This window comes from Symphalangus syndactylus, chromosome 7, assembly GCF_028878055.3.
Source record: "Symphalangus syndactylus isolate Jambi chromosome 7, NHGRI_mSymSyn1-v2.1_pri, whole genome shotgun sequence".
NCBI classification, from domain to species: Eukaryota; Metazoa; Chordata; class Mammalia; order Primates; family Hylobatidae; genus Symphalangus; species Symphalangus syndactylus.
The window spans coordinates 118,529,976-118,554,603 of NC_072429.2; the positions used below are offsets into that span (position 1 = coordinate 118,529,976).

General features: G+C 37.2%; 1 protein-coding gene across 5 annotated transcripts in view; it reads right to left on the reverse strand.

The window, feature by feature from the left end:
- TAF2 (TATA-box binding protein associated factor 2) overlaps positions 1-24,628 on the reverse strand; it is a 118,877-nt gene that overhangs the window by 56,796 nt on the left and 37,453 nt on the right. For all 5 annotated transcript variants that reach the window (XM_063643522.1, XM_063643523.1, XM_055287119.2 and 2 more), the window contains 10 exons: positions 23,886-23,985; positions 21,693-21,778; positions 19,659-19,794; positions 17,919-18,073; positions 17,120-17,234; positions 16,668-16,777; positions 13,412-13,477; positions 11,591-11,843; positions 9,278-9,418; positions 5,941-6,051 (listed from right to left, as the gene is read on the reverse strand). In XM_063643522.1, coding sequence (XP_063499592.1) covers positions 5,941-6,051; positions 9,278-9,418; positions 11,591-11,843; positions 13,412-13,477; positions 16,668-16,777; positions 17,120-17,234; positions 17,919-18,073; positions 19,659-19,794; positions 21,693-21,778; positions 23,886-23,985 — 1,273 coding nt within the window. The remainder of the gene's footprint in view (positions 1-5,940; positions 6,052-9,277; positions 9,419-11,590; positions 11,844-13,411; positions 13,478-16,667; positions 16,778-17,119; positions 17,235-17,918; positions 18,074-19,658; positions 19,795-21,692; positions 21,779-23,885; positions 23,986-24,628) is intronic.

The following is a 24,628-nucleotide window of genomic DNA, read 5'->3' on the forward strand; positions in this document are numbered from 1 at the left end:
GGAGGCCAAGGTGGGCAGATCACCTGAGGTCAGGAGTTCGAGACCAGCCTGGCCAACATGGTGAAACCCCGTCTCTACTAAAAATAGAAAAATTAGCTGGGTGTGGTGGCGGACACCTATAATCCCAATTACTCAGGAGGCTGAGGCAGGAGAATCACTTGAACCCAGGAGGTGGAGGATGCAGTGAGCTAAGATCATGCCACTGCACTCCAGTCTGGGTGACAAGAGAGAGACTCCATCTCAAATAATAATAATAATATTATTACTTAAAATAAGAAAATACAGGCAAAGCACTTATGGTACCAAGAATGTACTAAGCACTCAATAAGTGAACATCAGAATCAACATCATCATTATTGAAAAAGCAAGCTTGGATTTTCTCAAAAAAAAAAAAAAAAAAAAGCCTATGGTTATCTTTCCTTAAAATTTTCCTTTTTTAAAAAGATAGGAGAAGAAATAATAGCATTATTTAGCTACAAAATTAAACAGCACTATTACCTAATAAGTAGATTATTCTTTTCCAAATAGCATTGTGCTAAAGCTGTTCTTATAATACACTACCATTTCTATTCATGTAAAAAAAATACAAAGAAGTCTTAAGAGCTCAGTTTGCTGATAAGTTCCAAGTTAAAAGTTGATATACTTTCCATAACTTTCCAAATCATAAATCAATCCCTCATTTCTTCAAGGCTACAATTATTTTCCCAACCCTTTCTCGCCATTCTTACTCCCTACCATCCTCTCTCAGATTTCTTAAACTTACAGAGGGTTAAATTTATATATATATCCTCTTTGTACTTACATAATTTATACAATAATAGAAACTGGCTTTATAGTAGGAGTTAAGATATTCACATCTTACGAGGTAAGTAAAAATATGAGAAAGATGGATCCATTTTCAAGAAATATGCCAAAAGTTATAAAAATAACTTCTAAAATAATGATCTTGAAACCTCTCGAATTCAATAAGCTCCCTCTCTATACTTTTATAGATTCTATAATTGACCATATATTCCTCCTCTCCTGCTCTTTCACCTCATCAACTTACAGCTCACTCTAGATTCAACCTTTCCCAGGAAGCCTTTTCTGGCTTCCCCATCCTTAATTTGGGTTAATCCTTCCAAGCACTTCCTTAGCAGGTTAATTAACCTAATGTCATAATACTTATCTTATTAAAAATATTGTTCTTGGCCGGGCACAGTGGCTCACGCCTGTAATCCCAGCACTTCGGGAGGCCGAGGCGGGTGGATCACAAGGTCAGGAGATCAAGACCATCCTGGCTAACATGGTGAAACCCTGTCTCTACTAAAAATACAAAAAATTGGCCGGGCATGGTGGCGGGTGCCTGTAATCCCAGCTACTCGGGAGGCTGAGGCAGAAGAATGGCGTGAACCTGGCAGGTGGAGCTTGCAGTGAGCCGAGATCGCGCCACTGCACTCCAGCCTGGGGGACAGAGCGAGACTCCATCTCAAAAAAGAAAAAAAAAAAAAATTGATCTTTTGTATGTTTCTTTCACTACAGATTAAGTACCTGGAAAGATCATAAGTTACTCATCACAGTATCATCAAAACCTAATATTAATGTCTATTAAATAAATGAACTTTAAGTGTCTGACTTAGAGAAAGATAACTAAAACGTGTCCACTATTTTCCAGTATTTTATATATTTACTACGACATATAGACTATCTACACATATAGACTATATACACCAAGCTTGTTCAACACAGCCCAGAACAGCTTTGAATGTTCATAAACAAATTCATAAACTTCCTTAAAATATTGTGAGTTATTTTGCAATTCTTTTTTTTTTTTTTTTTTTTTTTTTTTTAGCTCATCAGCTATCGTTAGTGTTAGTGTATTTTATGTGTGGCCCAACATATGCCTTCTTCCAGTGTGGACCAGGGAAGCCAAAAGATTGGACATCCCTGATTTACACGGAGAAAATTTCTTTACAAAACCACATACTGACCTGATGAGTAAAACTGGTCCTAAAATCCCAATCTTGGATTTCTTTAAAAGCAGCAGAGATAATTACTTCCCCTTATATGCTCTTAGTCTTGTTACAAAGCAAATAGCTGAACTAAATTACACATTTGGCTTCTTGTAGTTATAGTGTTCCATGAGATTTGAACCTGGTGTTAGAAAGAAACTCCAGCATCATATGAATAAAATAGCTCATTAAAAAATCTCAATTTTAGGCCGGGCGCGGTGGCTCACGCTTGTAATCCCAGCACTTTGGGAGGCCGAGGCGGGAGGATCACAAGGTCAGAAGATCGAGACCACGATGAAACCCCATCTCTACTAAAAATACAAAAAATTAGCCGGGCATGGTGGCGGGCGCCTGTAGTCCCAGCTACTCGGAGAGGCTGAGGCAGAAGAATGGCGTGAACCCGGGAGGCGGAAGTTGCAGTGAGCCGAGATTGCGCCACTGCACTCCAGCCTGGGCAACAGAGCGAGACTCCGTCTCAAAAAAAAAAAAAAAAAAAAAATTCAATTTTAGTAGGATCCTCAGAGCTATTTTAATGCAACATACATGGTAAAAACAAACAAACAAAAAACCTCTAACAAAGCTTGACGGGACAAAAAAGGACTTTATTAAATATTTAAAAAATTGGAGGCCAGGCGTGGTGGCTCACACCTGTAATACCAGCACTTTGGGAGGCCAAGGAGGGTGGACCACAAGGTCAAGAGGACAACACCATCCTGGCAATCATGGTGAAACCCTGCCTCTACTAAAAAAAATACAAAAATTAGCCAGGCATGGTGGCTTGTGCCTGTAATCTCAGCTACTCAGGAGGCTGAGGCAGGAGAATCACTTAAACCCAGGAGGCGGAGGTTGCAGTGAGCCAGGATTGAGCCACTGCATTCCAGTCTGGCAACAAAGCAAGACTCCATCTCAAAAAAAAAAAAAAAAAAAAAAAAAATTGAAAATCAAATCCCCAAATCAAGCATCAGAGAGTAATTCAAAAAATAATAGTAATTATGTGTTTTGGGTACATTTGAGGGCTTCCTACAAGCAAGCCAACACAATTTAAAGGTTGACTGCAGCTGGGCGTGGTGGCTGACGCCTGTAATCCTAGCACTTTGAGAGGCCGAGGCAGGCGAATCACTTGAGGTCAGGAGTTCAAGACCAGCCTGGCCAACATGGTGAAACCTCCTCTCTACTAAAAGTACAACAATTAGCTGGGCGTGGGTGTACATGCCTATAGTCCCAGCTACTTGGGAGGCTGAGGCAGGAGAATCACTTGAACCTGGGAGGTGGAGGTTGCAGTACACCGAGATCACACCAGTGTACTCCAGTCTGGGTGACAGAGCGAGATTCCGTCTCAAAAAAGAGTAATAAATAAATAAAACAAAAAATAAACGTTGATTGCTGAAAAAACTTTAACATGAAATTAACAACTTTTAAGGGAAATAATGGGAAACATAGCCAGTTATACTATCCATCAGATAAAATTTCCCTGGGAACTACTTAGCCACCTATCTATTAAGTGAAATAAAACACTAGATGACTTATGTTAATTTAGTGTTACTAGTTTTAGTTACCAGTTATTAGTTTTATTATTCTAGTTTAGTATTAAATTACATGAAAATCTGAGCCATTTGAGCAAAACAATAATAAAAAAATAAAAAGCACATGTTTCCTAAAATTGGTATGCATAGACGAGCTTACTACTCATTAAAAAAGTTGGACTATCATAACAAAGGCAACTAAAAGATAACCTTGGACTCCTATGTCCCTAATATGCCTTATTCTGGGAGAGATCAATGATCATAGAGCCTATCAGAGATGAAGTCAACAGTATTAAACAATGGCAAGAAAAAATGAATTAATGTATTCTTTTAAAATGTTAATTTTTAAAGGAGTCTTTATGCTTAAATTATTTGAATATTAAACTAAAGAGGTGGCCGGGTGGGGTGGCTCACGCTTGTAATCCCAGCACTTTGGGAGGCTGAGGCAGGCGGATCATGAGGTCAGGAGATCGAGACCACGGTGAAACCCTGTCTCTACTAAAAAATACAAAAAATTAGCCGGGCATGGTGGCGGGCGCCTGTAGTCCCAGCTACTCGGAGAGGCTGAGGCAGGAGAATGGCGTGAACCCGGGAGGTGGAGCTTGCAGTGAGCCGAGATTGTGCCACTGCACTCCAGCCTGGGCGACAGAGCGAGACTCCGTCTCAAAAAAAATAAAAATAAATAAAAAAAATAAACTAAAGAGGCAATATTGTTTTCTTGATTTTCATTAAAAAGTCATCTTTTAATAAACATGCCTGTGCTTTTCTTTTTTTTTTTTTTACTGTTGTAATGTTTTATTAAAAGTTTCATCAATTTGGCTGGGTGCAGTGGCTCACACCTGTAATCCCAGCACTTTGGGAGGCCGAGACGGGCGGATCACAAGGTCAGGAGATCGAAACCATCCTGGCTAACACAGTGAAACCCCGTCTCTACTAAAAATACAAAAAAAAAAAATTAGCCAGGCGTAGTGGCGGGTACCTGTAGTCCCAGCTAATCGGAAGGCTGAGGCAGGAGAATGGCGTCAACCAGGGAGATGGAGCTTGCAGTGAGCCGAGATCGCACCACTGCACTCCAGCCTGGGCGACTGAGGCTCCGTCTCAAAAAAAAAGTTTCATCAATTCGACTTAACCTAACACGTACTTGTGTCTTTGTATGTGCTGTTCCTTCTGTCTAGAACAATCTTCCTAGACTGGTCCTACTCATACTCTGGGAAAATCCTACTCATCTTTATGACTCAGTTTGAGGGTCACTACTTCTACACAAAACTTCCCTGAGTCTCTCCCTACATCCTTCAAAGCAGACACTATAGCTGACCCTCTCTCTATATATGTGGGTTCCATATCCATGGATACTGCATCTGTGAATTCCACCAACCTCAGATCAAAAATATTTGGGGAAGAAAAAGGAAGGTTGTGTCTGTACTGAACACGTATGGACTTTTTTCCTTGTCATTCTTTCTAAACAGTATAGTATTAACAATGATATATATGGCATTTACATTGCATTAGGTATTATAAGTAATCTAGAGATGATTTAAAAGTATATGAGAGAATGTGAATAGGTTATATGCAAATATTATACCATTTATATAAATGACTTCAACATTTACAGATTTTGGTATCCAAAAAGGGGGTCCTGGAACCAATCTCCCATGGATATTGAGAGATGACTACACTTTGCGTTCCCCTAGGGAATCATATATACTTCCATTGTATCAATTATCACATGTGACTGCTGATTGCTTACTTGTCTGATTTCCCTATCAGGTTGTGTTCTTAATGGTGTAAAATCAGACTAATATAGAGCAGTTTTTTAAATGAATAAATAAAGTTCATTAAGACATCAACCATCTTTTCATTCCAGTTAACATGGGACACTCTCTAGCATAGCATATATTCTTAAAAACATTTGCTGATTGTTAGACTGATAACAAGTAAGATGAAGTAATTTTTGAAGCAGGACATCTAATTGCTATTTGCTAAATAAATGAATAAAGACACAATGGTAAAGAAAAGAAAAAAGAAAAAGGTCAAATGAATCAAGGAACAAGTTAATCCCAATCGAGAACTCTTTTCTAGGTATCATTAGGTGAACAAAAAATAAATCAATATAAATAAAATTGTACTGTCAGGTTTTATCAAGTTTTAGCTGGCTACCCCAAATTTGATGTACTACTCTCTCCACACTACAAGAGGTTTGAAGAACATTTAAAAACTAACCTTGTTTTTTATCCACTGGTTATTCTAATAAATAGTGTTTACATGCCTCTGTCTCTAGAAATGTCAAGCACTGTGGACTCAATGATGATTTTTATAGACTAAATATTTATTTAGAAACAAAATACCATTGCGTAGTTTTGTAATATTCATTAAGAAAATTATCTAAGACAGCTGTTGTAGAAGATGAAAAAATAAAAGTACCTCACCTTATTTTTCCTGTTGTCATTGTACTTGATTAAGTCTAAAATAAACGTTAAGACTTCTTTAGGACAAAGATTATGAACATCTCTTAATAAAGCCATTGCAACTGGCATAGTCTACAAAAGAAAAAAAGAACTGTTAAAAGTACAGAACCTAACTTTTTGTTACTACAATTCATTGAACTACAAATAGAAAAGGGTTACTCTTGGGCTGACATAGATATCTGTATGGAGCCTAACACCTCCACACCCCAACCCCTCCCACTGACAACATATCTCAAAGCATTCTAACATAAGAGAAGAGCTGGGCAGGAAACCAAGGGAAGAGTTGCATGACTGCACATCACTCTGTAGGCTATGTGCCTTGGCCCTCATTTGCTGGAGGAAATATATGTGATGTAAATTATACAAATTCAGTTCTATGTGATACAGTGGAAAAGGCATAGATTTTAGAATTACTTCTATGTGATACAGTGGAAAAGGTACAGATTTTAGCATTAGATGGACCATTATTCAACTCCTAAGCTCTACTACCTTCTGAGCTAGGTGCCTTTAGCTCGTTGCCTATTGAGTAGGAGCCTCATTTCCTCACAACCATTTTCAGGAATAAATGATATAAGTAGGTGGAGCCAATCTTCAGTCTCAGAACAAATTGATTCTCCCAACACCTAATCCTCAAGAACACCCAATCCTCAACCTAAGGACAAAAAGGTTAATTATCTGAAATGCAGCCTAATTTTTCTCTTTCCAAATTTTCATAGGCAACATTTTTAAAAATGTAGAAACATGACTTACACACACTGGTTAACTCTATCAGTAAAACAAAGCTAATTAAATTCTAGGCAGGACTACAGATGCATAGACATCTTAGTCTTTAGCACATGGGGAGATACGGACTAACCCCTCTTCTTACTCAAAATAACTATACCCTCTAAAATGGAGGTCAGAAAGGAGAATGGCTCATTTTCTTGCTTGAAGAAGCAGCAACAACAGTCAGTTTTAGTACTATAGGAACAACTGAGGGAAAGGTGCTTTTCCATAGAAATACCTGTCTTATGCCTTTTCTGCCCTTTGAGACTCAAGTTTCATTTAGGCACCAATCTCTCTCTCTCTCCTGTCCACCAGAAGTATTATCAGAAAGGTGAACTAGTATAAAAGCATTGACTTTCCAATTTTTTTGACAGTAGCTAACAGGAAAAAATACATTTTATAACACAACCTAACACATACAAACACACATTTTAGATGCAACGTATACAAATTTAAAAGTAAACCCCAAACACCTTATATTGAATACTACCTATTCTGCTTTATTAAAAAAATAAATAAAAATAGAAATAAAAACTACACTGATTTCATGATCCCTTCACTAATGGTTCATAACTCCAATTTGAAACATTGACCTAAGCTACATGAAAGCACAGTGGCATCATGAGACAGATATATCAGGTGGACACAGAAATTAACTTGCTTCTATACCATAAATTCATGAAATGGTAATACAGAGTAGTTCTTAAAAATAAAATAACAGGATGCCACAGATTTCTTTGATCACACCATTTCCTTTCCCAAAACCTGGATCATCCTGAATCAGTCCTGCTGATTAGATTTACTATAAATACATCCTGGCTTCCACTCTCAAAAGGCACCCCAATGCTGCTGTGCAACGTACTTCTTTTCCATCATAAATAAATTTCAACTTGCCTAACATTCCCCTCAACATCTATCTTTTCACTTGTTTTTAATCTACATTCCACCTGTCTCAAAAAAAGGAATGTTCTTATCTTTTCTAAAATTTACTTCCTTACTGTGCCCCACCCTCTAACACTTCCAGAACTTGCTCAGCCTTCTCTATTTACTTTCTCCCACTTGACTATTCCATCTCTGCCTCTTCACTGGCTCTTTTCCCTGTGTCACACATGCCTCCAGTTTGTTCTTCCCCTGTACAAAACAAACCCAAGAAGTCCTTTTCTCAACCTTGCTTCATCCTCAACATAGTATCCTTTCTTCTATCTTTGACTAAAATCATGAAAGAATAGCCTTCATTAGTTCTCTCTACTTCAACTTCACTCCTCCTTTCTAGTTCAATCTAGTTAATCTGATCTCTGCCTTCTTTTTTTTTTTTTTTTTTTTTGAGACAGAGTCTGGCTCTGTCCCCCAGGCTGAAGTGCAGTGGCACCATCTCAGCTCACTGCAAGCTCCACCTCCCGGGTTCACGCCATTCTCCTGGCTCAGCCTCCCGAGTAGCTAGGACTACAGGCGCCCGCCACCACACCCTGCTAATTGTTTTTTTGTATTTTTTTTAGTAGAGACACGGTTTCACTATGTTGGCCAGGATGATCTCGAACTCCTGACCTCGTGATCTGCCCACCTCGGCCTCCCAAAGTGCTAGGATTACAGGCTTGAGCCACCGTGCCCGGCCTCTGCCTTCATTATTATGAAATTACTAAAAAAAAAAACTCTATGTATGATATCCAAATAGCCCAAATGCCGACCATACTGTCATTCCCATATCCTTTCCTAAAACAATGACTCTAACCACCACTTTCTAAAAATTCCACTTATAGAAAACAATATAAATGTAGTATAAAACACTTTACATACTTGATCTTAATTTTAAAAAAGATAAATTTTATACCGAGGTGTAGAAGGTTAAGAAACTTATGCATGTGCAAACTGCTAGTGAGTAGTTGACTGGGACTAAAACTAGAGCTATATGCTGTGCTGTCTCTGACTCAGACATGCTGTCCACATTCTAGGACTGCCAACGGAAGGGCTTACTCACTTCTCCATCCCCCAGGTAACCAACCAAAAAGGCAAATTAAACATTTCTGTACACTTTAATATTAATGTGGCCAATGAGTTACTTGCACACATCATAAAATCAATAATCACTTAATCAAAGTTTGGAAAAAAGTTTAAAAGTAAAAAAAGAGGCCAGGTGCGGTGGCTCACACCTGTAATCCCAGCACTTTGGGAGGCCAAGGCGGGCAGATCACAAGGTCAGGAGATCAAGACCATCCTGGCTAACATGGTGAAACCCCATCTCTACTAAAAATACAAAAAATTAGCCAGGCATGGTGGTGGGCACCTGCAGTCCCAGCTACTCGGGAGGCTGAGGCAGGAGAATGGCGTGAACCCAGGAGGCGGAGCTTGCAGTGAGCAGAGCTTGCACCACTGCACTCCAGCCTGGGTGACAGAGTGAGACTCCGTCTCAAAAAAAAAAAAAAAAAAAAAAAAAAAGAATAGAGGCAAAGAAAGTAAACACACCTATTATTTGAACAGTCTCCAACTTAAACTGAAATATATAAAAACCATGAGAAAATTAGAAAGTAAACTGTACCTTCTGTAGAAAATAGCTTTGAAAGCTCATAAAGTTGTTTGTTTTCACAATGTTTGGACAACTTTTACAACAAAACATCCTAGTGAAGAGTGACTTCATGGCTGGTGGTCCTGTCCATGTGCTTACCATTGAATTTGCAATCTGCAAATAATTAGAAAACAAAGTAATTTCCATTACCAATGCAAACATACTTTTAAATAAAACAGCTTCTTAAAAGTTATCAATACTACAACTGGATTGGTTTTTCAACAACTTCACTTTTCAGAAATTTATAACAATTTAGCATTTTATCACCATTTCCAAGAAACTATACAAACTCACCCTGCAAAAAAATTCTTTTTCCAGCCGGGCGTGGTGGCTCACGCCTGTAATCCCAGCACTTTGGGAAGCTGAAGCAGGTGAATCACCTGAGGTCAGGAGTTCAAGACCAGCCTGGCCAACATGGTAAAACCCCGTCTATACAAAAATACAAAAAAAATTAGCTGGGCATGATGGCCTGTGATCCCAGCTATTTGGGAGGCTGATGTGGGAGAATCGCTTGACTCAGGACGGGGAGGGGGAGGTTGCAGTGAGCCAAGATGGCACCATTGCACTCCACCCTGGGTGACAGACTCTCTCCCAAAAAAAAAAAAATTTTTCCTTTTTTTTTTTTTTGGAGATGGAGTCTCGTTCTATCGCTCAGGCTATGGTGCAATCATGGCTCACTGCAACCTCTGCCTCCCGGGCTCCAGAGATTCTCATGCCTCAGCCTCCTGAGTAGCTGGGACTACAGGTGCATACAACCACACTTGGCTAATTTTTGTACTTTTGGTAGAGATGGGGTTTCACCATGTAGGCCAGGTTGGTCTTGAACTATTGACCTCAAGTGATCCACCTGCCTCGGACTCCCAAAGTGTTAGGATTACAGGCGTGAGCCACTGCACTCAGCCAAAAAAATTCTTACATGTACTTATAATGATTTTCTACTAGTTAATTTCTAAATGGCAGTATTAAGTTTTAGAAAAATATGCAAAACACTTATATTTTGAATAGTCTGTCTTCATTCATTTAGACAGATGTAATTCTAATATTTTAATCTTATGAGACAGAAACATCATCATGAATTTTAAATAAGGTTTTTCAATCTACCCTAACTGAACCAGAAGCCAAATACAGTGCTACTATTTAAGGCGGTAAGCATCCTTTACAAAAGCATATCTTGCTTTACCCTATGTCTTGCTATTGATATTTTTAGGGTATATAAAAATCATGCCCCAAAAAATGAAATTATGATTAAACAAAATATTCTACAATTTTATAGACCTGCTAAGATTTTAGCATACAGGGATCACAAAGATCTTTATAGAAAGAATGAAATTATATCCTCTGCAGATGGTTTTATCAAAGAAAATCACTGCTTTCTCATACATCTAAGAACATAGGAATTCAACTACACTTATCATTAAAAATAAATCAAAACCATTATTAACTTGTTGAAATATAGGACAAATGCATTTAACAGTGAGGAAGGCAAGAGTCACTAAATGGAAAATGAACCTTTTATCAAGTTTTTAAAAAATACCTGGAAAACATTATTTCTAGCCAAAATTTTGTCTGCATTTTTCTGATTTTCATTTGTTCTACCTTCAGATAATTTGCATCTAAAGAAACATATTTGTTTTCTTAATTAACTTTTCTAGAATATTATAGTCTACCATTTTAAGTTACTTATCACTAATACCAATTTATAAATTCAAATCAAAGTGAATTATTACAGTGGGATAATTAAGATTAATCAATCAATCAAGCACAGTGGAACATGCTGGCATATGCCTGTAATCCCAACTGTGTCGGGGGCTGAGGCAGGAGTATCACTCAAGCGCAAGAGTTCAAGACCAGCCTGGGCAACATTGTGAGATCTTGTCTTTATTTAAAAAAACAAAATACACACACACACACACACACACACACACACACACGCACACAGATTTCATGTACTACAATGTAAAACATCACTCAAACCAAAGAATTGCTCACCAAATATATTCTTCGCTTTAAAAATGTGGTTGACAATTCAACAAAATGGTGAAAATTCTCTTTGATTTTTAAAATCTAACTTTTCATTTTGACAGTTATAAAATTATTCTGCATATCTATTTTCAGGTCAAAACATGTTTCTTTCAAAACAGTCCTATTAATTTAAAAGCATTTGGCAAAAGCTTTCAAAGAATCAGCTACCAAGTAAATTTAAAGACTAGGTGAATTTTAATTCATTTTCAGAGATACAAAAAATATATACAATAGTCATTTCCTTTATGCTATATATAATCTCACCTTTGCAAGACAGAAGCAAGCTGACATTCTCACTCTGTAGAAACACTGCTCTTGTTCTAATATATCAGTGAGAGCAAGCCGAGATGCTGGAGTAGGGAATTTTTCCAAAGCCAAAATGGATTCCTGCTGTGCAACAACATCTCTCTCATAGCGGAGCTGATACTGCCACATAAAATCAGCTTGCTCAAATTCTACCTTCCTCAATACTGACATATCTGGGTCTATCCTTATCCACAGCAAAGGGGAATCGGCACTGAAAGAAAATATAATTTTCTTTTTAATTTTTAAACTTATAATCTATATATTTAGAAAATAAATACAAAGCATTTATTAACCAGGTTCCCTTTTAGATGTAGTATTCAAGATTGCCTGGAGTTTTACTGTGTTCATTTTTTAAACTGCACTGACAAATTTCTCATTATGTTTAACATATGTCAACTTTCTCACAATGTCTGATCTGTATCAATTTTTGCTAAAAAGATATTCAAAAATAAGAAAATATTAACTGTCTTTTACAAAGGACACTGAATCTCTCATTTCCCATCTGAAATTATTTTGACGATTTTGATTTGTGATTATATGCGACGAAAAAAAGAATGAGACGAATTTCTTAATTTGTTTAGCTGACTTAAGACTTTTTAAAAATACTAGACTCATGATCGCCTTTTTCAAACAGCAAGTTCTGAAATCATAATTTGGAGGTATATCACAAATTTATTTTCATGTATTTCTCAAAGTAACAAACACAGTTTAAAAAATCTAGTCTATGTCGACACGTTCATCAAAAGGAGACCACCTGTAATATTAATTCAAATTCGGAAAATATTATTGCGTGCTTACTACAGGCAGGGTACTTGCTATGGAAAAATCAAAATTAACACTGATCTCAGCCAGGTGCAATGGCTCACGTCTGTAACGCCAGCACTTTGGGAGGTTGAGGGGGGTGGATCACTTGAGGTCAGGAGTTCAAGACCAGCCTGGCCAACATGGCGAAACCCCATCTCTACCAACAATACAAAAATTAGCCAGGCATGGTGGCATGCAGCCAGGCATGCAGTGAGCCGAGATGGTGCCACTGCACTCCAGCTGGGGCAACCAAGCAAGACTCTGTCTCAAAAAAAATAAATAAATAACACTGATCTTGAAGGGCAAACAAACACAATCTGTATATAAACAGTAGTAATAATCTGGCAATCAAGTTAGTAAATAATTACAGAGGTTTTATAAAAAATGTACAGGTACAGAATGGGTAAAATTAGAAAGTTTGAGCTGTATCATATTTAAAAATAAAACTGTCAATCAATAAATATTACCACATAAAGTTTGGAACAGTGGTTTTTAAATTGTTTTGCAAGCACAGGGAGACTTAAGGTACCCGAGACCTTTCTTCTAAGGACAAAGAATCAATATCACCTGGGAGCTCATGAGAAATGCAAACTATCAGGCCTCACTAGTGTAGTACTGGATCAGAAACTGCATTTTGGGAAGGTCCCCAACTGATTCACATGCACGTTATAGTTTGAGCACTGCTCTAGAGGCCACAAAGAGAGAACAAGAAAGCTGCCTAGTCAAAGTTGTGCCCACCCCTCAACCATAACAAATTTCCTCTTAATTTCACCTAGGCCCCGGCAGACTTACTTTTATCTCTTAGATTAGTTATGATTTTACATAAACTGTTTTAACATAGGGTTTCTATTAAATTAAAAAAATGTTAAAGCATTCATTTGGAGGATAGTTACACACTTTTACATATGCATAACAAAGTAGACAGATGAGAATGCAGAAAGTAGTATAACCTTATATTTAAGTTAACTAACTTACTCCATTGCAGAAAGATCCATGTCAACTTCTTCTCCATTCATTAGTGGGATTTTTTTCTTTTTATTCCTACATTTAAGAAAAAGTAGGTTGGAAAATTGTGAGATTTCTAATTCTGAATGGAGATTAACAGCAGCTAAAGTTCAAATAAAGGATTTCACACAACACTGAAAGCTATCCTTAGGAAAAATGGCTATCAAACATAATAAAATTTAAATAGAACAAAGTCTGTTTATTTTAAAGCTGGTGGGCATGAAGTAAACATTAAATTATTTTCCTGATCAAATGTTAACAAGAAGCATAAATACATAATAAAATGTCAACCTAAAACATATATTCCAGGAACTGATAGCTGCAATTTTGTATAGAAAAGGGGATATATCAATAAAGAAAACTCTTAAATAGAAAAAGGATCAGGCTTGAAATGGGATACGAATAATTCTGAGCTGTCAGCTGCATATATGCAAGGTTCTGTCCTATATGAATTAACTAATAAAATATCTTAAGAGTATTGATCAATACGTAGAACCAATTAATATGCACAAGGTTCAAGATAAGCAAAAACAAAAGCAACTGTTTTTATGTTAACTGGGGAAGGGCAAATAAAAACAGGACAGGAGAAAAGTTTTCCTGTGTTCCTCATACCAAAGAATACTCAAATGACATTCTGTTATTATAGAGAAAAAAACCTGAGAATAGCAATCAAATGCTACCAATTTCCAAGGTGGATAGGACAAAAAGAAGTAAGAACCTGGCCAGGCGCAGTGGCTCACACTTGTAATCCCAGCACTTTGGGAGGCCAAGGCGTGTGGATTACGAGGTCAGGAGATCGAGACCATCCTGGCTAACACGGTGAAACCCCACCTCTACTAAAAATACAAAAAATTAGCCAGGCATGGTGGCAGGTGCCTGTAATCCCATCTACCCGGGAGGCTGAGGCAGGAGAATGGCGTGAACCCGGGAGGCGGAGCTTGCAGTGAGCCGAGATCGCGCCACTGCACTCCAGCGTGGGTGACAGAGCGAGACTCCGTCTCAAAAAAAAAAAAGAAGTAAGAATCTCACTCTGATTTAAGAAAGAATTTTCTCAGAGTATGAATGACTGTAAGATGATTTCAGAATCAAGTTCTTTAAAAGACTTCAAAGTCAACAGACACTCTCATCTATCTGAGTGAACTAAACACAGTCACGAGTATAATAAAACTTCTGTTCCTGAAAGTTCGTATTTCTCCAGCAAAGCACAGATATGTTCTCATCTCTCACTGTTCAGAGTATATACTAATTGTTGTGTTAAATAACGGGTAAATGAAGAATATATTAAAGAAAAGTGGCAATTTGCCTTTGAAATACATCAAGAATGTTCTGAAGGGGCATGCTGATATAGAGAAAAAAGAAAAAAAGACATAGTAAGCAAGATGCAGAGGCTTTTCATGACATATTCAGCTCTTTCCCTTCAATCACCATTTTTCTAATATTTCCTGTAGGTATTAATCCAACAAGACTAATAAGAATGAACCTATTTGTCTTGAATTTTTTTCTAGTACCAAAAACTCAAACTTCCATTCTAGCTCCTTGGCCTCTACCTTCCAACAGAATGAGGATTCTTAAAACTAAATGTTAAAAATTCTTATAAAAATGTCATCAAGAAGGCAAGCAAACAAAGAATATTTGGTAATACTAACTGGAAGTAAAATGAGGGAAAAAAAGATACCCGATAACATGTTCTCTACCTAAAAAATTAGGTATACATAGGCCGGGCATGGTGGCTCACGCCTGTAATCCCAGCATTTTGGGGGACCGAGGTGGATGGATCATCTGAGGTTAGGAGTTCGAGACCAGTCTGGCTAACATGGTGAAACTCCATCTCTACTAAAGATACAAAAAGTAGCAGGGCGTGGTGGCAGGCACCTGTAATCCCTGCTACTCAGGAGGCTGATGCAGGAGAATTGCTTGAACCGGGAGGCGGAGGTTGCAATGAATTGAGATCACGCCACTGCACTCCAGCCTGGGTGACAGAGCAAGACTCTATCCAAAAAAATTAGGTATACCTAAAACCACAAAAACCCTAGAAGAAAACCTAGGCAATACTATTCAGGACATAGGCATAGGCAAAGACTTTAGGACTAAACACCAAAAGCATCGGCAACAAAAGTCAAAACTGACAAATGGGATCTAATGAAACTAAAGAGCTTCTGCACAGTTAAAGAAGCTACCATCAGAGTGAACAGGCAACCTACAGAATTGGAAAAATTTTTGCAATCTATCCATCTGACAAAGGGCTGACATTCAGAATCTACAAGGAACTTAAACAAACTTACAAGAAAAAAATCAACCCCACTAAAAAGTAGGTTAAGGATATGAACAGACACTTCTCAAAAGAAGACATTTATGCAGCAACGAACATATGAAAAAAAGCTCATCATCACTGGTCATTAGAGAAATGCAAATCAAAACCACAATGAGATACCACCTCACGCCAGTTAGAACGGCAATCATTAAAAAGTTAGGAAACAACACATGCTGGAGAGGATGTGGAGAAATAGGAATGCTTTTACACTGTTGGTGGAAGTGTAAATTAGTTCAAACATTGTGGAAGACAGTGTGGCAAATCCTCAAGGATCTAGAACCAGAAATATTATTTGACCCAGAAATCCCATTACTGGGTATTACCCAAAGGATTATAAATCATTCTCCTCTAAAGACACATGCACATGTATGTTTATCGCAGCACTGTTCACAATAGCAAAGACTTGGAACCAACCCAAATGCCCATCAGTGATAAACTGGATAAAGAAAATGTGGCACATATACACCATAGAATACTATGCAGCCATAAAAAAGAATGAGTTCATGTCCTTTGCAGGGACATGGATGAAGGTGGAAACCATCATTGTCAGCAAACTAACACAGGAACAGAAAACCAAACACTGCATATTCTCACTCATTAAGTGGGAGTTGAACAATGAGAACACATGGACAAAGTGAGGGGAACATCACACACCAGGGCCTGTCAGGAGGTGGGGGACTAGGGGAAGGAAAGCATTAGAAGAAATACCTAATGTAGATGACGGGTTGATGAGTGCAGCAAACCACCATGGCATGTGTACACCTATGTAACAAACCTGCATGTTCTGTATACGTATCCCACAACTTAAAGTATAATTTTAAAAAATTAGGTATACAAGAGAATTTTTATTTTGGCATTTTAGTCTGTGAGATTTGTAGTTTAACTTTCAATTTATAGTTATTATGTAATGCCTACCTTCTACTTTTGGAATGGCAGGGTATATCATGTTTAAGGCTGTTTTCTTCAATTTGCAGTGTATGATTGAAGGATCCATCTAACTCCTGCACTGTCACTTTAAGTGGTCCCTTTAAAAAAAAAAAAACTTACTGTTCAGAGACGTGATTTAAAAAATATCAATATGTATGCTTATGTGTAAAGAGAAATATAAATCAAGATATAAAATATTACACAAAATGAGTATCTGGAGACCTAGATAGGCAATTGGTGTCAGAGGGCAACCGGAAGATTCTGAGTCCCCTGAAATCTCTGTACTTCCTCTTCCCTTCTTTGACAAAGTCAGTGTTTTCTCAATTTATCCACTTCAAACAAAATCTCATTAATTTCTAAGTAGTAACCCAACCCTAAGTCCCTCTTCTATTGAAACTGAGGAGAAAGCAGTACAAAGGCCATTTTGGAAAAAGACTTACCACATATTTCTGAGTTCCAGGAGATGTATAGTCCTGTTTTATTTCCAATTCCAAAACATTTCGTTTTCTATTAAATGCAAAACTCCCATAAAATTTTACCACTCCACTCTGATCTCTGAAGAATTGTAAAGGAAAGTTTACATACTGAAACGAATATGTACTAAACAAAATAAGTTATCCATCATGGTATTAATAATTTTCAAGTGCATTCCCACCAGTTCAAAGTTTGAGAGCATACTCTACAGTAAACCAGGTGGCAAAGTATTCAAAGTACTTGTGAAAAATGCTTTCCCAGATTTAAATAAAATTTCTGAAACACTGACAAATTTGTGTTTTGAAAGAAGCAGAACCACTATACAAGGTTATTAATAGTGTTTTAAAGTGAAAAATACAAAAATTGCAAAATTCCAAGATACCACTCAAATTGTGCCAACCCCTAACCACATCCACAAGTCACTAAACTACTGCACCTCACAAGTAATCCTACAGGCCTGTCTGGTAGATTACTTACCTATCCTACCATCAAACCAATTTTTTTACTCATATATTCTTTACTCACTAGAAAGTACTTTAAAATATGCCAAACTTTACAAATATAAACATACATGTGTGTGTACCTTAATGTCTAGTAGCCATCTTAGATGAAACAATACACAGTTCATCATTATTTCTACCATTGTTTGGAAATATAAACAGTTCATACTTCCTTGAGTCCCCCTCAAACCTCTCTTCTATCTTCCCCTTGCACATATACCTTATCCCCTTCCCCACTTCGTTGAACTGCTATTGAAAAGGATACACCCACTGCTTTATTAACGGCTGAATATCTTTGCCAGAGACATTTGAAATGGATTTCAAAAACCCAGATGTGGAAACCAACATCTGACTCCACATATGTGACTGGAACTTCTGAGATGAAGCAGTACTAGCCAGACTTAGCAGTTTATTGAAAACCTGTAAGGATAAAATCATTTAGTAAGTTCATATAACAGATTCTTTTCAATTATATAGAATACTCACTTTGCACTATAACTTTATTGTAGTCAATTATAGAAGACAATAATTTCACTATTTATTACATAGATTATTCTAAAGACTACCAGCAATAGAAATATGCAAAGATATAAGCAGCCAGAATACAAAAACATTCTTCATATAAACATTATTGAATGTTAATGATGTACTGAATAATATTAAGAATTATAGTAAGAATAATATATAATACCTATAATTTATTGTGCTATGAGTTTATACAGAAACTAGAAATTAAGAAGCTAATGATACTCATCAGGATTTACACCACTCCAAAGCTTGAGTGGCTCTTTATGGACCATCTCTCTTTTAAAGTTTCTGTTCTTCATTCTAAAGGCCAGGTGCGGTGGCTCATGCCTGTAATCCTAGCACTTTGAGAGACCAAGGTAAGTGGGTGGCTTGACCCAGGAGTTTGAGACCAGATTGGGCAACATGGTGAAACTCCATCTCTACAAACAACACAAAAATTAGTCAGGCACAATGGTGCATGCTTGTAGTCCCGGCAACTCAGGAGGCTGAGAGAGATGAGAGGATCCCTTGAGCCTGGGAGGTCAAGGCTGCAGTGAGCCGTGACTGCACCACTGCACTCTAGCCTGGGTGACAGAGTGAGACCCTATCTCAAAAAAAAACCAAAACAAACCAAAAAAAGTCAAGGTGAAGGACAGAAAGATTAAAGAAACTGAACTTTACAGCAAACTTAAAATGCTTTAAAAAAAAGTATTATTTTTTACCTGCCTCTAAGAACGTTAACAATGAAAAAAAATGGCTGAACATTTGGTTTCCACTCTCAACACTAAATCACAACTATTTACTCTGAAACTTGCTTAAAATATGTGGCAAAATTTAGCAATAGCAAAAATAAACATCTTTTATATTGATTTACGTTTTTCTATTGAAAACAGTTTAAAGTGGCATTTCATCCTTAATACAACGCAGAACACAAATTCATATGTATAAATATGTTTTACTTTCATCCCCACAATTCTAGTTTTTTTTTTTCTTTTGAGACAGTCTTGCTCTGTCGCCCAGGCTGGTATGAAGTGGCACAATCATAGCTCACTGCAGCTTCAACCTCCTGGACTCAAGCAATCTTCCTGCCTCCACCTCCCAGGAAGGTGGGACTACAGAATCATGCCACTATGCCTGACTTAGTAATAAAAATTTTTTTGAGATGGGGTCTTACTATACTGCCCAGGCTGGTCTCAAACCCCCGGCCTCAAGCAATCATCCCACCTCAGCCTCCCAAAGTGCTGGGATTATAGGCATGAGATACCATGCCCAGCCACCACATTCTAATTATATCTTCATAAAGTTCATGTGCAAAGTTGTTCTGGTATTGATACCCATTCTACATCTGAGGAAATGCAAATATAAAGCACCGATTACTTAGTGGGCAAACAAAACTATAAATCCAGATGTCCTGACTCCTATTCTACAGAAACATACTCAGATTATACACATACACATCTTTATTTACCATTGTTAAGTTCTTAACTTTAATACTTACTTGTAGCATAAATTCCATACTGATCCTATTTTCAATCAATCTCATCACAAGGTGGGCTTTACACTGAAACATAGTGTAGTATTCCCAGGACAGTGTATGTGGATGCTTTATTGAAAAGTGTAGATGGGAAGCTGGACTAAAAAAAATAAACACATTTACCTAATACAGCAAATTTGACTACTAAATAAACAATAAATTTCATGACCACATCAAGAAAATACCCAAAAAACCCCATGGGAATATATAAGTAATTTCCTTAGTACTAAGAAACATCTAAAAATAAACTTAACTAGAAGAAAATTATGAAGTTTTACTTAAGGACATAAAAGAAAATCTGAATAAATGGAAACAAACACCAAGTTCCTAGATGGGAAGATACAATACTGTAAATACTTCCATTCTCCCCAAATCCATCAATACAATCAATGCAATTCCAATCAATATCCCAACATTGAAGCATGCACTAAAATATATTAAAGATTGATTATATATGTAAAACAAAAACCATTATAAAAGTACTAAAAGAAATGAAGGAAAAAATTTCTCCTTATAATTTTGGGACGGGAAAAATTTTCCTAAGAAAAAATATAAAATCTGGAAGACAAAAGACCACAATGACTACGTAAAAATTAAAAAATTTTGACATAATGAAAAGGATCATAAGTAAATTTAGAGAAAGATACAGTCTAGAAAATATTTACGACATACATGAACATTTAATTTGTTTACAAATTATCACTAGACCAAATAATGCTATGGTGAATATCTTTTTACACATGTGCAAATATTTCTGTATGATAAATGCCTAGAAGAATTTTTTTTTCTTCTTTTTTTTTTGAGATAGAGTCTCACTCTTGTCCCCAGGCTGGAGTCCAGTGGTACAATCTCGGCTCACTGCAACCTCCGCCTCCCAGGTTTAAGTGATTCTCTTGCCTCAGCCTCCAGAGTAGTCAGGACCAGGCACCCGCCACCACGCCTGGCTAATTTCTGTATTTTTTGGTAGAGATGGAGTTTCGCCATGTTGGCCAGGCTGGTCTCAAACTCCTGAACTCTGGTGATCCACCTGCCCGGCCTCCCAAAGTGCTGGGATTACAGGTGTGGGCCCCTGCGCTGGGCCAGAAGAATTTCTACATGATCACATACCTAAAAGAATTGCTGGATCTAAAAATTACCCATTCTACAATTCTGATTAGTACCACACTAAATTACCCATCAGAAACACTATCAAACTATACCCTCACAGTGTATGAGTGGTGCTCTAGTTTGTTTGAATGATGGTGCCCCCTCCAAAATTCATGTGGAAACTTAAACCCCAATGCAACAGTCTTAAGAGGTGTGGACTTTGGGAGGTGATTAAATCATCAGTGATCTACCCTCATGAATGGGATTAGCACCCTCATAAAATGGCTCCAGGTTGAAGGGAGTGTTCTCTTGCCCTGCCATCCCTTCCATCTTGTGAGGACGCAACATTCTTCCCTGCTGGAGGATGCAGCAACTAGGTGCCAACTAGGTGCAGGGAGCAGCCCTCACCAGACACCAATCCTCCCAGTGCCTCAGTCTTGAACTTCCCAGCCTCCAGAACAAGAAGTAAATTTCTATTGTTTATATTATTACCCAGTCTGTGGTACTTTGGTATAGTAGCAGAAACAAACTATGGCAAGTGGTATTACACATCTCCTTCAAAATGTGGCATATTGGTTAAGGCAGGAGGATTGCTTGAGCCCAAGAGTTTGAGATCAGCCTGGGTAACAATGTGAGACCCCATTTAAAAAAAAAATAAAAAAAAATTTTTTTAATGTGGCATATTAAAACTTAAGATACTTTAATCAATCTGATATTTTAAAAATTATTTCTATATTTTACTTATTACTTCCAACCTTATGAGCTTTGAGTCTGTAAGCTTTAGCAAAGAATAGCAATAAGAAACAGGTTAAATAAATTGTGAGGTACAATGAAATACTATTTAGCTCTTAAATAGAATAATTTTTATATACACTCAAGGTTTATAATATCATCTCTGAACAATAAACATACTTATCCTTCTCTTTTCCTCCACCAAATATGGGATGTAGTAAAACTCCACCAGTTTTTAGTTCATATGCCACTATTTTGTCTAGCTCCTAAAAAAATATAATAGGAGTCAGTAAAATATGTAACTTTTTTTACATACCAAATTTTAGAATTAAACTGTGAATTCTCATTTCCTAAAATCAAAATGTAAATTTCTTAAAATAAGTGAAATGTATTTAAAGAGTAGTTTATGTTCTTATAAATAAAGCAGCCTACACAGCTGGCAGAATGACAAAAGCCAAAGACTTCTCTACTTTGTGACTTCAGGGCTGGACAGCAGCCTGGCAACTTTTTCTTACGGCTGTTCTCAATCTCTCTGAGCTGTCTCCAAGTTTATTTTTTCCTTCTCTGTATTTTGCTTCGAAGAATTTAGGCGAGTAAAAAGCAATGGGAATAAATTATGTCAGGAATCCATGATTTTAAAACTTCTCCAGTCTTCTCTAACATGACATAAATCGAACTTTAAAAAAGGGGATTTTTTTTTTTTAAACAGAAAAAAAAAAGCGGGGGCAGGGGGGTTGTTTTGTTTTGTTTTGAGACAAGTTTTACTCTGTCACCCACGCTGGAGTTCAGTAGCTGATTATGGCTTACTGCAGCCTTGACCTCCTGGGCTTAGGTGATCCTCCCACCTCAGCCCAAGAAGCTGGAACTACAGGCACATGCCACCATGCCTGGTTAATTAAAAGAAAAAAAGCATAAGTGAAGCTGGGCACAGTGGCTCACACCTGTAATCCCAGCACTTTGGGAGGCTGAGGCGGGTGGATCACGAGGTCAGGAGTTCGAGACCATCCTGGCCAACATGGTGAAACCCCGTCTCTACTAAAAATACAAAAAATTAGCTGGGCGTGATGGCAGGCGCCTGTAATCCCAGCTCTCAGGAGGCTAAGGTGGAAGAATCGCTTAAACCCGGGAGGCGGAGGTTGCAGTGAGCCGAGATTGCACCACTGCACTACAGCCTGGGCAACAGAGTGAGACTCCATCTCAGAAAAAAAAAAGCGTATGTTAAAATAAAGACACTACCACAATTGTGCTGGAAACTCATAACTGCTTTAAATAATACAGATCTAGTACAGAAAAGTGGCAAACAGCATAGAGAAGAAACTAAAAGCCAAGCTAGCATCCTGGGCCTACTACTTACTAGCTGTATACTTTGACCAAATAATTTAACCTTTCTTTCTATGCCTCAGTTTCTTCATCTACAAAATGGGAATGATAGAAAGGTAGTTAGGAGAATTAAGATCATTAATATTTATAAAACGTTTGTAACAGTGCCTGAAACATTTTAAGTGTTGCATTATTTTATTCTTCTTCTTTAATAGTTTCTGAAATAAAGAAGAGACTCCAGTTCTATATGTACAAATACCTTAATAGCTCTAGGTGTTTGAAGTTTTCGAAAATTAACTTTGTGGCTTACTTGAGTTTACTCTTGGATGATAATAATATGTAAAATGAGAATAAGGGGAAGATGATAAGGTTTGTTTAACGAAGATATGAAAGGCTGCAATTTTTCCACCTGAGAAGGAAGACACTAAGCATGGTATGATTAAAATGTTTATGTATATGACCAGAATGTGCTAAGTAAAATACAACTGATGTTTTCTTTTTGGCCAAATCTTTAAATCGTGTAAAAAAAAAAAAAAACAGATGTGACAATGACAACATAAATGCATTCAAAGCCTAGCTAGAATATAATAAGCAGTTAATATGTGCAAAGCATCATGCACATTACTTGTATAATGTCTAATAATCTCTGCCTATGGGCAGACACTACGATTGCCCTCCTTAAGCAGATGAGACTTGGAAAGATTAAGGTTACAATGCTAACAAATTTAGGAAGCACAGTTACAAACGACTACTATAAGGAGCTGGGACATACCTAACGACCAATCTGATGTTTAAGAAACTTAAATATTCTCTTCCTTAGGGGAAAAAAAGGTTTTTAGGGAACAATGTTGGCAATGGAGATTAGATAAAATAGACCATTAGTCTTTCTCAGTAAATTGATTCCCATTTTGCTGGGAAAAATTAGGGATTTTCAAGTACTGTTTTAAAAGTATTTTACAGTCATTAAAAATGGAGGGCATGAGACTTGGAAATCAGGAGAACACTAACAGTCTTACTGACTTGTAAGTGGATAAGGGATCTAGCTGTTATTACCTCTTTAATCCAGTGGCGGTACTCATTAACACCAAAAGTTTTTTTCATCCAAAGTCCATAGATATAGCCTGAAATTCCCTTCAGCACCCATTCATCAGACCTAAGCAAAAAGTCAAAGTATAAATTACTTTTAATCATAAAAACTCCTCAGATAATGTCAAAGAGGATAATGGAATAAGTGTAGTGTGTATTTCCCTGCCTTCATAAAGAAAATGAAAATTATTAACAAATCATCAAGTTTCCCAACTTCCTCTGAGTTCTACTTGCCCATTTATTATACCTTATTCACACCTGCCTTTACCTTTAATTATGAGACTGCTTTATAGTCTTGCTTCAAGTATAAATTACTAGAGTATATGCTCTAATCTGACAGTGCTGCTTCCTTCCTGCCCAACTCTGTTCTTACTGTCTCTGCCTCTAAGGAAATACTTGCTCATAGCCAGGACTATACTGTTCAATTCTAAAAGTCTACATGCTATTGTTGCCAATCCCACGCATTATGCCATTACCAATGACATTCTAAAACCGAAAGTTCAATTGCTTCATTCATTTTTTTTGCTTTCTCTAGAAAAATGGCAATTAACATCACTCACTCATTAACTCATTTGTACACTCATCCATCTATCCATCCACCCACCCCATTCATCTATCCATCCATCCATCCATCCATCTGTAATATTTTGCCTACTACATTCCAAGCACTATTCTTTAATGAAACTTCTACATGTGGTTTTAGGAAAACT